This window comes from Manis javanica, chromosome 14 (genome assembly GCF_040802235.1).
Source record: "Manis javanica isolate MJ-LG chromosome 14, MJ_LKY, whole genome shotgun sequence".
Lineage (NCBI taxonomy): Eukaryota > Metazoa > Chordata > Mammalia > Pholidota > Manidae > Manis > Manis javanica.
Genome location: NC_133169.1, coordinates 2,290,113 through 2,310,117, shown reverse-complemented (window position 1 = coordinate 2,310,117; position 20,005 = coordinate 2,290,113). Strand labels below are relative to the sequence as shown.

The window sequence follows — 20,005 nt, the reverse complement described above, 5'->3', positions numbered from 1 at the left end:
GGCAAATGTGGAAGTTTAAATAAAAGTGTATTTTTAGGGCTTAGAGTTTTGAGAGCAGGAAGGAACATTAGCAATTGCTCCCATTCCCTTCGTTCAAACATGAGTGATTTACTGATGGCCACATTTAAAGTCTGTTAGTGGCAAAGCCGGATCTAAGGTGAGGGTCCCCTGGCTGCCAGCACAGGGCCTCCCCACTCCAGGGCACTCTTGACCCATAGCTACTTTGTTTCCCCCCATGTCTGTGTGTTGTCTCCCCCAGGCTCGCCAGCTCTGCACCAGCAATGCTAGGTGTTACCCAGCAAGTGCCTGTGGGCACAGCGGGCAAGGGGAGGAGCAGCTTCTGTTAGCCCTGCTTTAACCACCAAGTGCTGAGAGTCCACAGCCAAGGCTTGGAGGCCCCCAGGCACAGGGCTGCCCCCTCCCCAGCCTCCTTCCTGTGATGCCCTCCGGGGCCTCTCCGTGCCCAGTCAGGCCTGAGTGCCCGCACAAAGCCCTGAACTGAAGTGTGCAGAAGGAGCCCCAGAATGACCTCAAACCCTTGTTTCCCGGGACCAGTGGGGGACTCACACGCTGGTGTGCCCGGCTAGAGAGGCCCCAGAGAACCTAAAGCCAGAGAGGTGCCAGCTGTGGGCCTGCCAGGGCTGCCGTAACACGCTACCCCGAGCCAGTGGCTTAGAACCATGGACATGTGTTCTCTCTGTGGTGAGGGACCCCAGGGCCACGTTCCCTACAGAGGCTTGGGGCTGGGAGCCAGCGGTGGGCGGGCAGGCTAGTCTGAGCTCCTGGTGGCCGCTGGCGTTCTGGGCTTGTGGCCGCTCACGGGCATCTCACTGTCTCCCCTGTGTACCTCTCCCAAGGACATGTGATTTAGGACCCTCACTGATAACCCAAGGTGATCTCCTCCTTTCAAGATCCATAACTACATCTGCGAAGATCCTTTCTCTAAGTAAGGCAGCATTCACAGGTTCCAGAGATTAGGGACTGATTGTATTTTTTTGGGGAGCCACCATTTAGCCCACGATAGCAGACGACTTGCTACTCTTTACAGGGACAGGGACTTGGGGACTTCCTTGGTTATTGTTAGGCTGTATTGTGACTGCCAGTGAACATTCACTGATACCTGCTGTGTGACAAATTTCCTGCCTCTTGGGTGGCCCCCGTACTTGCATGTCAGGGCAGGTCACAGCCACAGCGGGGCAAGAAGCTCTCCAGGGTGCTGCGGGGCACTTCCAGGGAGCTACCCTGAGGAACCCTTCCCCCAGCTGGTGTAAGCAGGCTGGGGAGGACTGTTTAGAGTTACCAGTAGAAAGGACTGTGTCCAGCAGATTATAAAATTACATTTTATATGATCGCATTTGATACTGTTATCGAACCCCTTACTCATGCGTTCATCCCCTCATTGTTTATTTAAGGACGTGTACTAAGCAGTGACTAGATTGGAGTTAATAAGACACAAGACCTGGCCTCAAGGTTCACCAAGTCTGGAGGTAGATGGGTGGGAGCAAAAGTGGAGGAAGTGATTATAGAACAACGCGACGGGCTCTCTAAAGGCAGGGAGTGAAGGTCCCATTGCACAAGGACAGGTGACTGCAGTGGTCAGGACAGTCCACCGGGTCACTCTAAGTGCAGTTCCACAGCCCTCCTGGCTGCAAACAGCAGAGGTTTATTTCTCACTCCTGCTGCACATCTGCAGGGATGGCCAGGGGCTCCGCTTCATACCACAGCTGTCCTTCCCCTGGGACCTGGGTTGATGCAGCAGCTGCCTATGGAATACTATCGGCTCTCATGGAAGAGGGAAGGAAAATTCTGCAGGACCCTCCCCAGCCATGGCTCTGGCCTGAAAGGGCCACATCAGAACTAGCCACACGCTCTTCTCAACTACGGGACGGGAAGTGCAAGCTTCCCACGTGCCCCAGACGATGAGAGTTGGAGATAGTTCACTGTCATGAGTGTCCTGGTGGCATCTTGGAAGATCTCACAAAGCAGATGATCTCTGAGCTGGGTCTGGAAGCAAGAGTGTCTCTTTCAGGCTGCAAAGGTGTAAAGGCTGAGGAAGAAAATGTTTATTGGCACCACTCAGGGTTCATTCACCAGAGCCTCACCCAACTCTCGGGGCTGGAGGTGTTCTTCCTGGTTAAAAAGAAAGCTGCTTCAGAAGTATAGAGAATGTTTTCATTGACTCCGATTGTCCTTTATGCTTTGGGGTGCAATTAGGAGGGGCAGGCAGGCTTGAAGGAGAAGACATGGGGGAATATAACCCCATTTCTATAGGTAAACGTATCAATGGAATATGAACAGAAGCCATTGGGTGCCACTGTTTAAAATGTTCCTTAAACACCTTAGCCCTGGAACAACCACTTCCATAAGAGAGACAGCTTAGAGCCATCTTTTTGGACTTAGAAGCATTCTCCCATAGTTAATAGGGAATCTGTGCCTTTTTCTACATGCAGTTACAGAACATTTAGAACTGTCTTCCCCCCCCCCACTAAAGAAGGGGTTAATGAAACTCAGCCTGCAAGTCAGCACTGGAATTAGGCAGCAGAATTTGAAGGAAACGGTACCAACAGGCTGCCCTCTGTTCCCTTTAGGCCAACGGGATGCCATGCAGAGACCTAAACCGTCTCAGGTCCTGAGTCAGTAACTGGCCTCAGAGTCCTGGTTAGCGCTTCCATCTGTGAAACTGACACCTGCTTTATCTACCTTATAGGGCTATTTTGAGAAAGAAGTAAGATCATGCATGGCAAATCAGACAATTTATGAACTTGGACAGTTAAAATATCCCATAAAATCATGGTGGTGTGGTTGTTAATATTTATTAAATAGAGACTGTGAAAAATTGTGACAAGCCTGAGTTTGTCTTCTGTGAGAAAGCTCCGGTCTTCCCTGTGCCCGGTGGGAGGTGGCAGAGGGATACGAAGAAGGTGACAGGAAACGTGAGCAAAGCCGAAGCCTCCGTTCTGGACCGAGGAGGACACCTTAGAGAGGCTCTGGCCTGTGCAGGTGGTGAGGAAAGTATTTCACAGTTCTGCCCCACGGTGCTTTCAAAGGACTTGCCCATATCTCTTAAACTTAAATGATCTGCTCTAGAAATGCCTGTCATCGGCACTGTTCCGACAGTGAGCGTGGCGTGCACTCGGCACGCTCTCCTGAACGAGGTGGCTCCATGTTGCCTCAGGGAGAGGCCGCGTGAGGTAGGGGTTAGCAGCACAGACCCGGGAGCCGGACAGCTCAGTCGGAGTCCTGACTTTGCCCATCACTAGCTTTGTGTCACAGACGCTGTGCCTTGGTTTCTCACCTCTGTAAAATGCAAATAATAATAGTATCTACATGATGGGGTTTTTATGAGGATTAAATGAGTTAATATTTGTGTGAAGTGCTTAGAACAATGCCTGGCACAGATTAGGTGTGATGTGATTGTCGAATGACTAAGTGGGATTTATAGTCAGTCATGCAGAAGGGAACGGCCTCCCTTGGTTTTGGCGCAGCCATGACGGGACCCAGGCAGGCAGGAGGACGCCTGAAGTTTTCCTCCAGCCTAAGAGCGTGTGTAGGGAGAAGGGTGGTCAGTTCATGCCACGGGCAGACCCCTGCGATAAAACTCCCTGGACTTTGGTAGGAGCTGGTCCTTGGGAGCAGGGCTGGAACGGCACCAGACTAGAACCTGGGAAACGGGGGGAAACTGAGGCATAGAAGAGCAAGTCCAGGATGCAGGCTTACAGGGCAGCCAAGGCCTGCAAGAGGGAACTCAGGGATGCCCTTCAGAGACAGGGAGGGGAAAGGAGTGAAAGGGGGGTGCAGGTGCACTTTGCGGTGTACCCTGGCGGAGCGGTGGGATGACGGGGGAGAAAACGGGGGGAGATGGTCTGACCAAGGAACCACTTCCCTTCTTCTTCCCTCTCACCTTGGTCACCTCTTCCTGACCTGTCCTCACCTCCCACCACTGCATGGGAGGCCCCCCCAGGGAGAGCGCAGGACTCAGGCACAGCCGCAGGGGCCGGGGCCCGGAAGGAGTCGCGGCCCGGAAGGAGCCGCCACCCCAGGGCACCTCTTACTGCCGTCAGTCCTGAGCCGGGCTGCGGGGGCTGAGTGCCTCACACGCCAACACGGGTATTCTGATGTCCCAAACAGTCACATTACTTGTATTCCAGAGGGGTTTTAGGCAAGATGAATTCGGAACAGGTTGGCTGCCATGCCCATCTGCACTTTGCATCCCAGGTCTTTGTGGTGGGAAGTCACCAGGGGCAGGCCACAGGGCTCTATGCTTGGCCCTGGCTTGTTCATGTCTTTGTTAATGACTTGGATGAAATATAGAAAGAATCCAGATGACCCTCGCTGGAATAGTTAATATGATACATGACATATTCAAGTTCAAAATGATTTATATAGGATGGGATGCTGGGCCAAAACCAACACAGTGAAATTAAACAGGGATGAATGCGAAGTCCCCTGCTTCGCTTTAGGAAAATGTCCTGCGCCAGCGAAGGACAGACCTGGCGTGGAAATACACAGTCATGTGTGCAGTCAGTCCACGTATATGTACTGGGCCTACCGTGTGGAAGACGCTGTCTGGATTCTCCGAGGGAGTCCGATATAAAGACAGCATCTCAGCTGAGAGTTAATTAGTGGTGGTGGGAAGTGGTACAAGGTGTCTCTGAACGAATGCAAGCCACACGGTGCCCGGCGCCGGGACCTCGACAAGGCCGCAGGCGGGGGGTGTCCTCCTGGAAAGAACATCCCCACTGATGCGGCTGGAGGCAGCTTCGGGGCAGCGGGCGACTTCAGAGAGGGCATGGAAAGCTGGGAAGGTTTTTAGCAGGTGGCCGTAGTGCAGGGGAGAAGGAAGGGTGTGAGAAGCGAGTGTGAGAGAGGAATGAGAGATGCACATGGGGACCTGGGTTCCCAGAGTGACCACAGCGTGGGGTCCCGCGAGGGCGCGGGGTGTGCAGACCTGCGTGCGCGTGTACCTGGTGTATGTGGGGTGGGCAGGAGGGGTGGACTCTTCCAGAAAGATAGGGCGCAGATTGTGCATAGCCTACAAGGGCAGCATGGGCTCCCTTCAGTGGGAGGCAGAGGTCCATGCGGAGCTGGCCTGGGGTCCCTGGAGGAAGGATGTGGTGCTGGATGCTGGTTGGAGCCGCCGTGGGGCAGGAGGGAGGCAGAGAGCAGAGTGGCTGCAGCGTCAGGCATCCCGAGATCTCTGCTGGTTTGGGGTGGGCAGAGGCCGGGTGTCAGTTCAGGCTTTGACAGGACATTCAGAACTGGACATTCAGAAGTACAGGGACACTGGCCCAGACATGGCGCCGCTGCCGGGTGCACAGAAGTGGTCTCTGGAGCAGGGGTGGTGCAGGGGGCTACTGTAAAGAGAGCAAGGCTGTAGACACCCCACCCCTCCCAGGAACCGGGAGGGCCAGGTGCTCCATTTACATACAAAGGGCGGGGGGGCTTGGCTGACCCTAAACTTCCCATAAACCAACCCTTTTTTGAAAAAAAAGAAGAAAGAAAGAAAGAAAGAAAGAGTGGGGGGTGGGTGGATGGGAGAGGAGGGGAGAAAGAAAAAGACTCCACCCCAGGCTTTACCATTTGGGTTTTTCACCTGCCATCTGACCTCCCAGGACTCCCCATGGTGGGGTCCCACCTTCTCCCCTAAGGGTCCTGAGCTCCAGGCGTGAAGGTTACCTCTGAGCTGTTACCTGGGCGGGGACTGTGGTGGCCCAGGTGCAGAGAATGTCTGGCACGGCGAGAGCGGACAGGATTATTTACCCAGTAGGCAGGGGTCTTCCAAGTGCTCTTAGGGGCAGTCAGGCCGTGGGACCCACATCCAGTCATTTATAGACCTACAGCCACATGCACAGAAGGTCTGAATGAGGGATGCTTTTGTTATTTTTTTTAAAGCAATGCTAAAACCATAACTAACAAAAAGTCTTTTTGGAAAACTCTAGGACTTTGTGTCCAGGGTATTCTCTTTAGTTTTAAAGTATTAATTTCTTTTTAAACTAATATGAAGCACTTTAAGGTAAAACTGTAAAAATTCACCATCTTAACACAACTATTTTATTTTTTCTTGCTCCCTGTGATCCACAGTTTTATCCCCTTCATCATTTAAAAAAAAAAACTGAGGGAAAGTAATTCCACTTAATATAAGTGGAATTACTTCCAATTTTGTGTATATTATTTTTAGCCACATATATAATTCCCACAAAATTAATCGGTGTATGTGCAGCTCTGTACTCTTTCCAGTCAGTGTTATTCCCAAGACATTGCGCTTGTTCTACATGGTCATATTTTCATTTTAAATGTCTGCATGATATCCTATAATATAAATATGCCACAGTTATTTAATCATTTTTCTGTTTGGAGACATGACATTTGCTTCCACTTTCTCTTTATTGCAAATAACACAGCTATAAACAGTCCATGTATTTTTTTTCTTCTTTGGAAGCAATTCCCCGGGGTGGAATTATTAGGTTAAAGGATATGAATGTTTTTATGGTTCTCAATGAATGAGCCAAATGGCCCTGGCCTTCCTTCCTTCCTTCCCCAGAGGCCTGCTCCACCTGGTGTGCGGGAAGGGCAGGCTCGGTGAGAACTGCCAGCAAGGGAATGGGAGGGAGAGAGAGCCACGGAGGCACTCGTGGGCCCCCCTCCGCCAGCAGGGAGGGGGTAGGGGGGCAGGAATGGGGTGCGGGCACTGTGGGAAATGGAGCAATCATCAGGTACTTCCTGCGTGGGCAGCTGCAGATGGAGAAGTTGCGCGCCAGCTGAGGGGGCAGGGCAGAGGGAGCCTGGGGACACCAAGACCTCACCCCCCACGCAAGGAGGGAGTAGGAGCCGCGGACTTGCTCCTGGGAAAATCCTCTTGGTCCTGGGCAGGAAAACAAGAAGGGAGGCTGGAGAGGGGAGGCAAGCATTCACTTGCTGGCTTTGTGACTATCTGATGAGTGTCCACTGTGTCCAGTTCTGTGCTGGGAATTCTGGACACAAAAGGGAAGAGTCAAACCTGAATCCTGCCCTCAGGAAGCTTGCAGTCTCGCAAGGGGGTTGGAGGATCAGAGGCGATGGCAACAGTTCCGTCGAGTGTTCCATTAGATCCGCGCCCAGGACACAGAGCTGGGGGTGACCCGGGGGGGGGGGAAAGGCCTCCCTAAGACGTTCTACCTGAGCTCCATGCCCAGGCTGGGGGCCCTGGAGATGCTCGTTGGCCTGGGTTTGATTGGGAGACAGTGTAAGACCACAGAGCCTATTCAGGACCCAGTGGGGGAGGCCCCAAGCTTTCTATGCAGTGGCACTTCGGGGCCTAAGAGCAGACGGGAGCCGGAGCTGCATCTTCAGAGCAGGCACTCTCGGGGACAGTTATTTGGTGTGGCCAATGAGTGTACAGGGAGCATTAAAGCTCTGCAAAGCCATTTCTTTGTGTCACCGCCCATTTTTCCTCAGAGCCATGGGGGCCGGAGAGTTATGGCCACACTCCTGCAACCAGACCTCTCTTGCTCTCGACTGCCCCCAACTGGGCTGCCACGCACACACTTAGAAGACTCCGTGTGGCTGTGGTTCAGAGAATGGACTGGAGAGATCAGGACATGGAGACCCTTAGGGGCCCCTCAGTGGTCTGGAGGGAGAGGAGTTTGAGAGGGAGACCCTTCTCCGCAGGGCCAAGAACCTTCTAAGGCCCAGCTGAGGCTAAGGGAAGGGCAGCATGGCCCCAGTGCCACCAACAGTGCGAGATCTGTGGCCTCGCCAGGATGGTTATTCCATCCCTGCCTGGCTTATCGGGAGGATTAAGTTAGATCACGTGTTCATAGTCAAGGACTTGGAGAAGGTGTAAAGGACTCCACAGATGCAAGGTGCTGTCGCCTCTGAAAATGTGGGAAAATACCTGGAAATCACTTGGTCCATCAAAGAGAAGCAGGCACTCTGGAGCCGGGCGGGCTGGGGGGCTGGGGGGCGTGCACCTCGCCATGGCCTCTGCTTCCTGCTCTGGTGGCTTGCCTTTGAAGCTCAGAGCAGCTGTTGCTGTGAGAGGCCAGGGTGGGCAGCCCCCAGATCACTGCTCAGAGGCAGAGTCCTTGTTTGAAGCCAGAGGGGAAACCAGCAGGGGGTGGGGAGGGCTTCCCGACTCTCTGGGGTCTGGGTCCCTTCCCCCTCCCCTGTCCGACACCCCAGGGGCCCCACAGGAGGCCCTGCAGGGTGAGCAAAGACCTGCCTTCCGCCGCAGGGGCACCACTGCCAATCCGGACACGATCCGGGGCAAAGGTCAGAAGTTTGCGGGCTCCCCCATTGCCCAGTGAGGTGTTTTGAGTTTAGAAACAAAAGCAGCAACTAGGAGCAGACTGGGGAGGGGAGAGGGCAAGAGTCCGGCCCCCCTCCCCTGGGGTTCTGCCTGTGGGAGAGGGTAGGGAGAGGGCTGGGCACTGCGGCCTGACACCGTGCGCGTGAGCAGGAGCAGGCGCAGCGTGAAGGGGTGAGCCCCCTGGTGGCCTCCACCAGGCTCCGCAAGGGCCCCGAGCCTAGTGGGGTGCCCTCCCAGCTCCCTGTGAGAGGCCCCAGGTTAAGCTGTCGCGGGGCGGTTTCTCCTGAGGTCCCTCCTCTTGGCCTTGAGAGGGGTCCTCGCCCTGCGTCCTCACAGGCCCCCCCGCCCCACCCTGTGCCTGCGTGTGTCCCGGTCTCTCTAGGACCCTCGCGCTGGGTCAGGACCCACCTTAATAACATCCTTTTACCTTGATCACCTCTTCAGAGGCCTTGTCTCCAAATACAATCTCACGCTGGGGTCCTGGGGCTAGGGCTTGAACACCTGAATTTGGGGGACATGATTCCTTCCATAATAGCGCCCCCAGATCCGGTGTCTCACATCTAGCGTGGGTGAGCGCAGGGCGTTTGCAGCAGACATCACCACTCCAGACCTCAGCCGCAGGGACAAAAATGAACCCCAAGGGCTCAAACCCCCAATCTGTTGGCCCCCTTTTGCTCCGAGCCTGGCTACTTCTGCCGGGCCTGTCCATGCACCCTGGAGAGAAGCAGGGCCCCAGGGGGCTGCGTCCCACAGGGCGGCATTCCTGCAGGCTGCCTTGCCCTCCATCCCCCACGGGCTCACTGGGTAGGTAATCCCTGTGGCCCCTCCTGCGGCCATGCTGCATGGCCCCTCGGGCGTCCCAGCGGAGCTGCTTCCCGCTCCCTCGGCCTTGGAGGCCTGTGCACCTGCTGCCCCTCTCCCCGCCACTCTCTGCTCTCCCACATCTTCCCACAGGCAGCCCTGTAACCTCAGGGCTGCCACATACCAGGCGCCACTCCAGTTAGGGGGCAGTGCGCATCCAGCCAACATGCAGAGAAGGGCACGGTGGGGGCCATGGTCAGCTCAAACCACCCCATGGTCTTTCTGCCCTTGGTCAGTTAGGAGACCCAGACTCTGACTGGCTTCCTCCCAGCTGTCCCGAGCAGGGCGGCACTCCCCAACCTCCGCCTTATCTGGGGGGTGGCCCAGATGCTTCCTCCCGCACAGCCAGGGGCCTTTCCCACAGGGCGGCTGGCGCCCTGTTACCAGGTCCTGGGCAGACACTTCCCTCCCGGCTCCCATCTGCCCTCACTCCCCATTTCTCGGCAGCCAAAACTGCACAGGATTTGAGTTTAAAAGGAACTGGGCCCCTTTAAAGTTGAACCTCCCCGTGCCCAGTACTGGAGTATATTTCCAGCCAAGAGGCCTGGGTAAATGCCAGACTGGCGCCAGGCCTGCCCTTCCGTGGAGGGAGACCAAGCGGGTGCTGCCCCAGCTGGGGGCACATGTTCTCTAATCATGAAAACTCCGAACAGCTTCCAGGCTGACAAGCACTACATTTTTTTGCCCATTCTTCCAAATTCACTTTGCCTTTGTCTGTGGGTATTTATGTTGCTGTGCGTGCTCATCACTGTTTACAGAACACTGGGCATCTCTCAGCCCTTTGCTCTTTGCCCCACGCACAGCTCCTAGGAATGTTGAATAGCTGTCCTTTTTAACAGGAGCACAGGGTTTTACTGGCTTTATGTTCTGCAGATTAATTCAACTGTTCTCTAAAACTTGGTATCCAGCTGGTGTGTGATTTTTCACCTTTATGTGATTAGCAATACCATGGATAATCTTGTGTGAGTTGCATTTTCTTCATTATTTCCTTGGTGTACAGTCTAAAAATAGAGTGAGGCGTTTTCGAGCTCTTGTTACGCCGTCCCAGGTCATTGTCTCAGGCGAGGGCAGAATGAATCAATGCGAATGCTAACAGCAATTTTAAGGGAAAATTTTCCCAGTAATCCTGGCATCTCTGTTTTTATTGTTGTTTTTGTCATCATCCGAACGTAGTTGGCCGGTCTAATAGTTGTTACCTTAAAGCTGATTTGCATTTTGTTATTGAGTTGTGATGTCCTGTTCTTCCCAAACAGCAGCTTTGGGTTGGTATTTTTCTCCCATCCCTTTGGAAGTTTATCTGTGAGTTCTTTCTGGTGTTTATTCCACACAGGTTGCAGTGTATAAACACGTTGTGTGGTTTCCCTTGGCAGCGTCTACCCAGGCTTTGTCTCCACTGGGTCTTTCTTTAGATCAAAGCAATGGTTTTGAACCCTGGATGCAGGTTAGAGTCACACAGGAAGTGTTTCTAAAATATAAAACTTGGGCCTCGTTGCAATAAAGGAGGGGTCCGGGCAGACTGTGCTCCCACCTACTGTAGAGACTCCGAGGATCCTGAGGCTCAGACACTTGGTCTAGAGGCCAGAGCCTCCGTCTTTACCCAATGGCTGATGTCTTTAAACCAGTAAGTATTTATTGTACACTATGTGTTGGCCACTCTGCTAGGAATAGGGGAGACTGAAGTAAAGGCTTCAAGCGGGGGGTCACACTCTGGTGAGAGGGGCAGAAGTTCAGTGTAGCAAGGGAAGTGCTCTGAGAGAGGTTTGCATGGATGGCTGTGAGGACACCGCCCAGGGAGAGGTCCATGAAGGCTTCTTGGAGGAGGTAGCAAGGAGTCTTGGATAATGAAGAAAAGCTATCCAGGCAGAGGGAACAAGAATCAAGGTTTCTGAGGTGGAGGAGGAGCCTGTGCAAAGGCCTAGAGGCATGAACAGCACGGTGTGTTCAGAGGGCGTCAGGAGGCTCCTGGCGGGAAGGGCAGGGTGTGGAGCTGGACTGCGGGGTGGGAATCCCAGCTCTGCCACCTCAGGGGGGTCATTCAGCCTTTCTGAGCTCCGGTCCCACCGTCCACAGCATGATGGTCCCTGTGCCTGGCTGGCTGGTGGTCGATCCAGTGCGATAGTCTTTACTAAGCACCGGCACACGGTGAATATCGGTATGTGTTGGCTGTCACTGCTGAGGAAGTAAGTGTGATCCTTTAGGAAGGACAGGTGGATGGGAGCCTTATATTCTCTTCTAAGATGATTTGATCATATAGTAGGTAAGCCAAACAAAGACATGATCAGACAGATTTTAGACAGATTGGGCAGCACAGGAGAGAGTGGGCAGGAGGGAGAAGAACAGAGGAAAGAAATCAGTTAGGTGCCCTTAATCTCTCCCCCCAATCAAGGGAGAGAAGACGGGGGCCTTAGTGCAGTGGCCGCAGTGAGGAGGGAGAGGCCAGACTGCAAATGCAGCCGGCAGGATGACCAGGCTTGGAGACCCTGCCTACGAGAAGAGCAGAACATGTTCCCTGACCCTCCCACCTTCGGATCGCTCCCGTGCTCAGCCAGAGCCTGCAGACCCAGCAGCCTAGCAGTCACGTCCTGCCCCAAAGGGTCTGTCATCCCAGGTCACAGTTCCCAGGGACTGACTTCCTGGGCCTGGGAGGGCTGCCCGGGGGGACAGCACAAGGGCTCCTTGTTTCTGGCACTCGGTGGAGGCTACACCTCTCCCCAGGGAGATGAGCTCAGCTTCCTCTCACCCTCCCTCCTGCAAAGGGAACCAACCTCAAGCTTGGAGGCCTGGCCCCTGCTCAGGACCCTGGCTGCCGACCATCCCAGGCACCCGGATGTCTCGAGCTTCTGGAGCTTGTGCTCCCGGCCCGTCTCTGCCTGGGAGTGTGGCCCACAGGAGGGATGTGCTTTGCAGAGAGGAAATGGCTCAAACCAGATACCGCTTTGTTTGTTTTCCCTGTGAAGAAAAGAGGCCATTTTACTTTCCTCTTTTATTTATTTTTTAGGGACCAGGCAGATATTTTTAATTCCTCTAGTTTCCTGCTGTCTACAGGTGTTTCCTACAGCGTTGCTGTCAGAAAGAACAGAGCCCATGACATAATCAGCTTTGTTCCTGAGATTCCCAAATAATCTTCTTGCTCTGACCTGTGTGTGACCCTTCACACCCCATCTGGGCAAGGTGAGGTGAACAATGGCCCCCCCATAACCCACTCTGTGACTCCTCCATTCACTGCAGTGCCTGGCAGCTTGCTCCTAATACCAGCTGGTGGGAGGTGCCAAGGAGAGAGTAAAGCCCATGGTCTCAGCAACACTCTAGCCAGTGGTTTTAAGGACAGAGCTGCTATGCAGGCCCTGGTAGGATCATTCTTTATTTACTTATAGGACAGTTCTCCCATTTCCAACCAGTGACAGCCTCACAGAACAGGGGACAATGCCTCTGCTACTGAAAAGGCAGAATACTTGTTTATTGTGACCCCCCAAAAACATGCACACACTAAAACTTCAGGGAAAACATATTTTTCATGCACCAGAGAAGCCCATGATGGGATAGCCTTTTATAAAGTGAAGAAAACATGACTAAAGCAATCACCTGTTTTACAATAGACGTGAATTTACAGAGCCACACATCCATCTTTAAGAAGAAATGAATAGGACAAATATTTATTGAGTTCTCTTAGGAATGGCCCATCTTTTGAAACCCTCACAGCCATGCTGTGAGTTGGGAATCGCTGCTCCATTTTACTGGTTAGGAAACTAAAGCTCAGAATGGTGAGGGGGTCTGACAGCCGCAGGTTTTCCCATCCTGTCTGGAGTTCTAAAGCGTGATCCCCCTTAGAATTCAATGCGGAGTCATAATCCTTTCATATTATTTAATTTTAAGAAAAATGATAATGTGGTGTTAATTAACATATAATAATTAAAAATAAATTCATGTAGTAAACCAAAAGGTACCTCCTGGGATTATCCAGGTAAACAGGTGGAATAGGATAAAATCACCGTTCTCACAAATCCAAATAGCAAACTGATAGGCTTCTGGGGCAAATACTGCAGACAGAGATTTTCTCTTCCCACTGAGAGTTTTTTTTTTTTTAACTGAGCTGACACAAAATGAATAGATTGTACTTAATAATCGGGATTTTAATCTTCTCTTGAAAAATCGGTAGTTTTGGTGCTACTTGGACTTAATGACCTTTTGAAAAGTGACTCAGTGCAACTCACACGGGCACTGGGCTGGAGCTGAGCAGCGCTGGTCTCTTTCATTGGGTGGACAGGGCTTCTCCCAGCCCCCCACCCATTCCTCTGCATTGCCTCCCTGGCCTCTGAAGGCAGTGGGGTTCTCTAGGCCCACCCCGAGGGATCAGGCCGCAAGGGTACACCCAGGCGCAGAGTGGGTCTCCACCCTGGGAGACTCCGTTTCCCGTCCACTCTGGGAGACGGCATCGCCTCCCTGCGTCAGAGCTGCAGGTCCTGTTTTCACATCACTGACATCTAGGAGTAGGTTTCAGAGAAGGGAGGAAGGCCGCGTGGTGTTAATAGGTCGTGTTTTGAACCCAACCCCACTCTCCCAGCCTGTGACTCTGGGAAAGCTGCTTTCTCTCTATGCTTCCTTGTGAAACAGGGTAATAATATGGCACCCGCCTCATAGGGCTGTTGAGGAGTAAGTGGGCCTCCTGGGCGGTGTGCCTCGCACAGAGGAAGCGCTGGGTCAGTACGGATGCTGTCGCCTTTCCCTGCCGAAACCGATGGATTCGTGAGCAACCCCCCCTCCCACTGGGTCGTGGTCTGTTTATCAGCAGGGGTGTAACTGACTCCACGCTCAGTCGTCCAAGACCTACAGAAAATCAGGGTGTGGGGCCTAAAGGAAATCGCCTGTTTCTTTCTTCTTACTTGTAATTTGGTTTTTCTAGGAATACATGCTGAGCTGGGAGCATGAGTTGGCATGGGACCCACTATATCCTTGAGCAGAGAAAAGTATGTAGTAACCAAGGGGCACACTAAAAACGTGTTGCTGGCTACTCTAAATGGGGTAAATTGGCTTAGATTTTAGGAGCCTAAAAATCGCTCCAAGGCATGGTTATGTCAATGTCGCTGCAGGAATCTGTTTACGGAATCTCTAACTTCACCCCTCCTCTCCTGGCCTCCAGGCCTATGTGTCCTGTCCCCAGCTTAGGCCCTGGTTTTGATATTTTGAGAAGACTGACAACCCACTCCGGAGCTGGCTTCCGGGATTTGCTGCTGTTTAAACCAGACTTCCCCGAAGGGTTTGGGGAGGAGTGCAAGAAACTCACAGTATTTTTAATTTTCCTTTCTTTGATGTTGTCCACATGATACATACTGGCGACTTACTACCTTTCCCGTGAAAACCTGTCGTGGACAGCCCTGTACATCAGTGCTAGCTCACTCACACACACACGTGTGCCTGACTGAGATCACAGCAAGCCCTGCAGGTCCTTACGGGCGTGGGCACCTGCGGGCTCGCCTCCTCCCACGCGGCCGCCTCCCCATGGCACCGCCTCTCCAAACCTCAGCCAGACCCTCTGTAGGGCACCTCATATTCTATGGCTGTATAAGTATTGCATATGCATTATGCACACAGGCCCTTGTAGATGTGCACTCACACACGATACAGGTTGGTTGCTCGGTTGTGGCTTTACAAAGCTGGGGCCGCACTGTACACACTTCTCGGCATCTCACTATTCTCACCTCTCAAGTTTTCATGGAAGCTTGGAGTACTCAAATTCATTCCTTTTAATGGTTTCCTCATACATCACAGTATATGGGTGGACCACAGAGCATCTTCCTTTTAATGGGTATTGGCTGTGTCTCCAGTGGTGTGCGGCTCTCAGCCCCACAGCAGTCAGCCTGCGCGTCCCTAGAACTGGGGCTTTTATGCCCATGGAGTGGATTCGCGGGAATGTGGGGCAGAGTGGAAAGGTTTGCATCATGTAATCTAGTCAGTGTTGCCAGATAACTTTCCCAAAAGTCTGTAGCAACTCACATTTTCTGCAGGGTTATGAGGGTCCCTTTCTCCCTGTTTCCCACACAGCCAGAGCTTTCTCTCTCTCTCTCTCTCCCCTCTCCCTCCCTGCCCATCTGACCAGCATAAAGAGAAAGCTTAGTGTTAATTTAAGTTGCATTTCCACAACAAGTGAATTTAAGCATCTCTTTAGGCTTCTTGGCTTTTAAATTTCCTTTTCTATGAATTGCATATTTATGTCCGTTGTTATTACACAGCAGATATCTCCTTTCATCTGTGTTACAAGCACTTTTTCAGATCTGTTATTTTCTCTTTACGTCCTTTATAGTATTTTTGCCATACAAAGTTTTACATTTTTTCTTAAGAGGGGCTTCCTAAAAATAACTTCTGGCATTTCTCTCTTAGTTAGAAAGGGAAACATTTCATTCTAACCCTCTTTCATCCCACACCCTGCTGTGACAGCCTAGGCGGCAGCTAACTGATCTCAGTGTGCCGTCAGAATGTCACGAACCCAGAGGCAGGCGTGGGAATTCAGCGAGGGACGCCGGGAACTGTTGTCTCAGGCTCCCCTTAGACCACGTGTCTGTGCTGGCCAGACCCTATAGCTGATAGCAGTCTGGAATTTTTCTATCTCCAGCTCTTAGCCTCTGTCCTTCCTCCCCTCTCCTGTCAGCCCCCTCCCCCATTTGCTCCTTAAATGGTATTTTTCCTTCCATTTTCCCAACTCTCTTCTATATTTTGTCCTTCTTTCTGGTGGGATAGAGGTGGAATGTCCCTGGACTCTCCATGGCCCCACTCCCTGGCCTCCCGGGATCACAGGGTCCTTTCCTGCCCTCCCAGCCGGGTTGCCCACCCTTCCCGGAACAGCCACCCCTCTCTCCAAAAGGCTGTCTGCCTCACGCTGGGGCTGCCTGTGTTCCTCTCTGCAGCTGTGATTTCCATGGGAAGAATTCAGGACCCTTGTTTTCCCTTAAACTCCTTGCCAGATCCACCACTTCAGGATAAACTCCCAGTACCTTGACTTCATGTTTAATACTAGCCTGGATTTATGAGCACTTATTCTGTACAACGGTCTGTGCTAAGCACTGACCATGTGCCCCCTCACTTGAGCCTCACACCGTCTATGGTTAATGAGCTGCCCCCACTTTACCGATGAGGCCCCTGAAATTTAAAGAGGCTAAGTTTCCTGCCCACATCACATGAGGGACAGAAACGTGGTCATGAACCAAACAACCTGTCTCCAGAGTACTGTCCCTGACCACCTGGCAATTGTCTTAACCTCTCCCTGCCCCCAGCTTCTCCTCCCTGGTCCTCCGCCACAGCCACGCTTCCATCCTGGGCTACACCCAGACCCGTGTGCTCCCCACGGGTACCCCTTCTTGTACCAGCCTCTCCTTAACTCGCTCTTTATTTAATTTGCCTTTGCGTCATGTTTCCCCAACTGGACCATCAGCTTCAACATTGACATTGCAGTGGCTGAGACTTAATTTCTCTGTAACTTCCCACCCCCTGTATCTGTCAATTAGTGGCTTTTTATTTTTCAGGGACTTTCTCCAGCCTTCCCTAAAAGGGGTTTAGCCAAGACTTCTGTAGGGATGTTGAATCTTCTTAAATCTCACCTGGCTTTAATAGTCCTGCAGTGATAAATGTACAGAGTCCCTGCCTAACTGAGTATCTCAGCTGCCAAGCAGGTTCTAACCAGACATGGGTCGGTGCCTGGCCTTGTTACATGAAGTCCTCGGGAAGTGGGAACGACAAATACAGCTGAGGAGACACCTGCACACACATCTACTTGATCTTCACAGTGACCGTGTGTAGGCGATATCATCCCCATTTTACAGAGGAGGACATGAAGCCCTGAGGACGTAGGTCCCAGCCTACAGGGGCAGATCTGGGACTAGACTCTACTTCACACCCCAGCACCCCCCGCGCTGCACCACGCCAGCCTGTGCGTGGACAGCAGGCTGACCCCAGACAGGCTGGTGTGGGCCCGTCCGGCCTGGCCAGCACCATGCTGCCCCTGAGTGAGCATGCATCATTTCTGCTCCCCTTTCATGGGGTTCAGCAAGGCCCCTGGGCAGCCCCGGATCCTTTATGTGAAGTGGCCTGAAAGCCCCTGGGAATGGAACTGCCTCTCCTGGAAATGCCCAGCTGCCAGGCCCAGGGCTCCAGCGGGCACCCACTGGGCTGTCTGCCACCCTCCCGATGAGGACGCCCCTGCACCGCGTGAGCCAGGCGCCCAGACATCTCCGCGTCCAAAGACAGACTTGTGGTGCATGCGGTGGAGGGCGGTTCAGAGGCTGATTCCAAGGTGGCAGGGGGGTGGCCTCCTTGTATCCTCGCCCTTCTCCTTGCTCCTTACATCAGGCCGCGGTATTTGTGTGCTCACTGGCGGGAGGAACCTTCTTGTGAGTCCAGAAGTGAGGCACTTCTGCTCGGAGCCCGAGCCCCTGCATTAAGGACTCTCCTCCCCCGGCCCCAGGGCCTTGGGTCCCCTACCCTCGTGACCTGCCCTGCCACCTGCTCCCAGCGCCTCCTGCAGGCCCCTGCTGGCCTCTGGGCCCTGGCCTGTCTGCGGCACCCTTGCTGAAGCAGATGCAAAATGCATGCTGAGGGGCGTGAGTGAAGGAAAACAAAGCCTGTGGGCATCCCTGCTCTGCATGGCCTCCCGGAGCGGACTGGAGTGAGGGCTAGTCCTCCACAGCAGGCAGCTGCGGGAGGCAGGACGCTGAGCGCTGGGCACCCCTGTGCGTTCTGGGCGTAGGCCTGTGTTTCCCTGGGGTTCCTGAGTTACCTAGCAGTGTGCTCCGTTCCTCCCCAGCTTGGCTCAGCCACCTCCACCTCCATTGTTGCACATGCGAGAAAGATTACCTAGGTGTTCCCAGTTTCTGCACAGTGATGTTAAAGTAAAAAAATGATGAGTGAGCCAGCTGGGAAAGGCCTTGGGGAGCCTCCATTGAGAGCCCCTCACACTGCAGAACAGGAAGAGAAAGGGCGGAGCAGGGCGGAGGATTGGCACAGCTCCCCTGACCGCTGGGTCGCTGACCTTCCCACCCCCAGGCTGCACACTCAGCCCTTGAAATAACTTGTCTGGATCTTCCCTTCTGACTCTGCAGGACAGAGCACGTCTGCCGGGAGACTTAACTCCTTATTCCCACCCCTGCACCATTTGGACCCAGGCATGTTTCCCGGACAGCTGCTCACGGCTTTTGCCCACAGAAGCCCCAGAAGGCCCCTGTTCCCACTTGAGAAGCGGCTTGGTCAGGCTTGGACCTGCAGAACGGGTGCAACGCTCAGACTCCAGCCGTGCAGCTTTCCTTTTATAGCCCCTTCATGGTGCAGGGCTGGGGTAAAAGGCAAGACCCTGCCCCACCTACAGAAGCCAGATGCAGGCTTCCCTCTGATGGCTGGTCCTGCCCCCGCCCCAGACCCCCGACATCCACGTGACCCAGCACATGACCGGCCCTGCTGTGAGATGGTCCGTTCTTGGCTGGAGTCTAGAAGCGCCGTCCAGTCAGCCCATCTGCTCTTCTGTGTATTCAGAGATTCCCGTGTGTGCATTCCTCTGAACTAGGATGCAGTGCCAGCCCTCTGGTCTGCCTACTCGTTCTGCAGGGTGGGGTTCAAATGACTTGGCAGCAGCGAGTTCCTACTAACCCCTTGCACTTCTTCAGGACCAACTGGTAGCAGCCTGCTAACCCTACAAGGAGTGCAAGAGCCCACATTCCAACCTGCACCTACCCTGTGGCACTGATGCCTTAGGGGACAACAGTGGCTGAATGGGAGGGAAAGCCTGGTGTGTGCCAGGCGCTGTGCTGGGGCTTATGTGCATCACCCCAGCTGGACCTCATGACAGTCAGAGGAGATAAGTGCTGTTACGTGTCTTATTTTACCAGTGGGAAAACTGAGGCTCAGAGAAGTTCAGTGTCTTGCCTAAGATGACACATGTCGTAAGAGGCAGTGTCTGGATTAGAACCCGAACTGATCAAACACTACTCTCTTAGCAGCCCCATGACCCTGTAGGGGGTGTTATTATCCACATTTTATAGAAGAGACATTGACCAGGGAAGTCAATTGCAGGAGTTCCCACCACCCATAAAGTGCAGAATGGGATTCAAACCTGGGCTTGTCAAGCTCTGAGTTCTGTGCTCTCTCACCACCACTGCTCCGTGAGCGCCGGCAGCTGCCGGGGTTGGCCAGGAATGGCTGGGTGTGGCTCCCAGCAGCTGCCACAGGCTGCCAACGTCCTGCGGCCACGGCCCCTTCTTGCCAACACCGTGGGGCCCACAGGGCTGGCATCCCGGGACCAAGCTGGCACCCTGAGCCCCAGGGCACATGAAAGGAGGCAGCATGCAGATGCAGTGCACCTCAACTCCTTTTCTTTTTTAAGTTATGATGAGCACTTTAAAAAGAATTTTATCACACTTTAAGATAAAAGTTACATACAATAAAATTCACCCATTTTAAGCATACAGTTTGATGAGTGCTGACAACTGTATATAGTTATAATCACGCCACAAAACAGAGCTCACAATTAAGATATATTCAGAGCACTTCCATTACCTCAAGGTCCCCTTGTACACTTGCACGCAGTCGCCTGCCCTGTGCCCTGGTCCAAGGCAGTCAGTGACCTCCTTCCTGTCATTTTCTTTGCCTTGTAAACATGTGGTGCAAGTGGATCATAGTCTTCTGTGTCTGACTTCTTTCACTTGGCCTAACACCACTGAGATTCGTCCATGTCGTATGAGCACCACCGGCTCATTCCTTTGTGTTGCTGAGGAATATAATACGCATATAACATGGCGTGTTTGTCCGCTCACTAGTTGATGGGTATTTGGGTTGTTTCTGGATCTGGGCTATAAATAATGAAGCTGCTCTAAAGATTTG

The 20,005-nt window shown here is 53.1% G+C and overlaps 1 protein-coding gene and 1 long non-coding RNA gene across 8 annotated transcripts in view; one reads left to right on the top strand and one right to left on the bottom strand.

Moving 5' to 3' along the window:
• Positions 1-20,005, top strand: part of RCSD1 (RCSD domain containing 1) — a 59,724-nt gene that overhangs the window by 7,427 nt on the left and 32,292 nt on the right. Inside the window, exon 2 of one of the 5 annotated variants that reach the window (XM_037023798.2) lies at positions 14,049-14,112. The exons of the other annotated variants lie outside the window; for them this stretch is intronic. Within the exon in view, the coding sequence (XP_036879693.2) occupies positions 14,071-14,112 (42 nt within the window). The 5' untranslated portion in view covers positions 14,049-14,070. The remainder of the gene's footprint in view (positions 1-14,048; positions 14,113-20,005) is intronic. 5 annotated transcript variants of the gene reach the window in all.
• LOC140846296 (uncharacterized) lies at positions 5,851-9,627 on the bottom strand. Of its 3 annotated transcripts, XR_012125325.1 has the most exons (5): positions 9,273-9,627; positions 8,696-8,788; positions 7,874-8,010; positions 6,998-7,107; positions 5,852-6,862 (listed from the first exon to the last, which is right to left on the bottom strand). It is a non-coding gene; the product is annotated as an uncharacterized lncRNA (long non-coding RNA). The 3 variants fall into 3 exon arrangements; XR_012125323.1 differs by having other exon boundaries at positions 5,851-6,862; positions 7,874-8,788; XR_012125324.1 differs by lacking the exon at positions 6,998-7,107 and having other exon boundaries at positions 5,851-6,862; positions 7,874-8,788.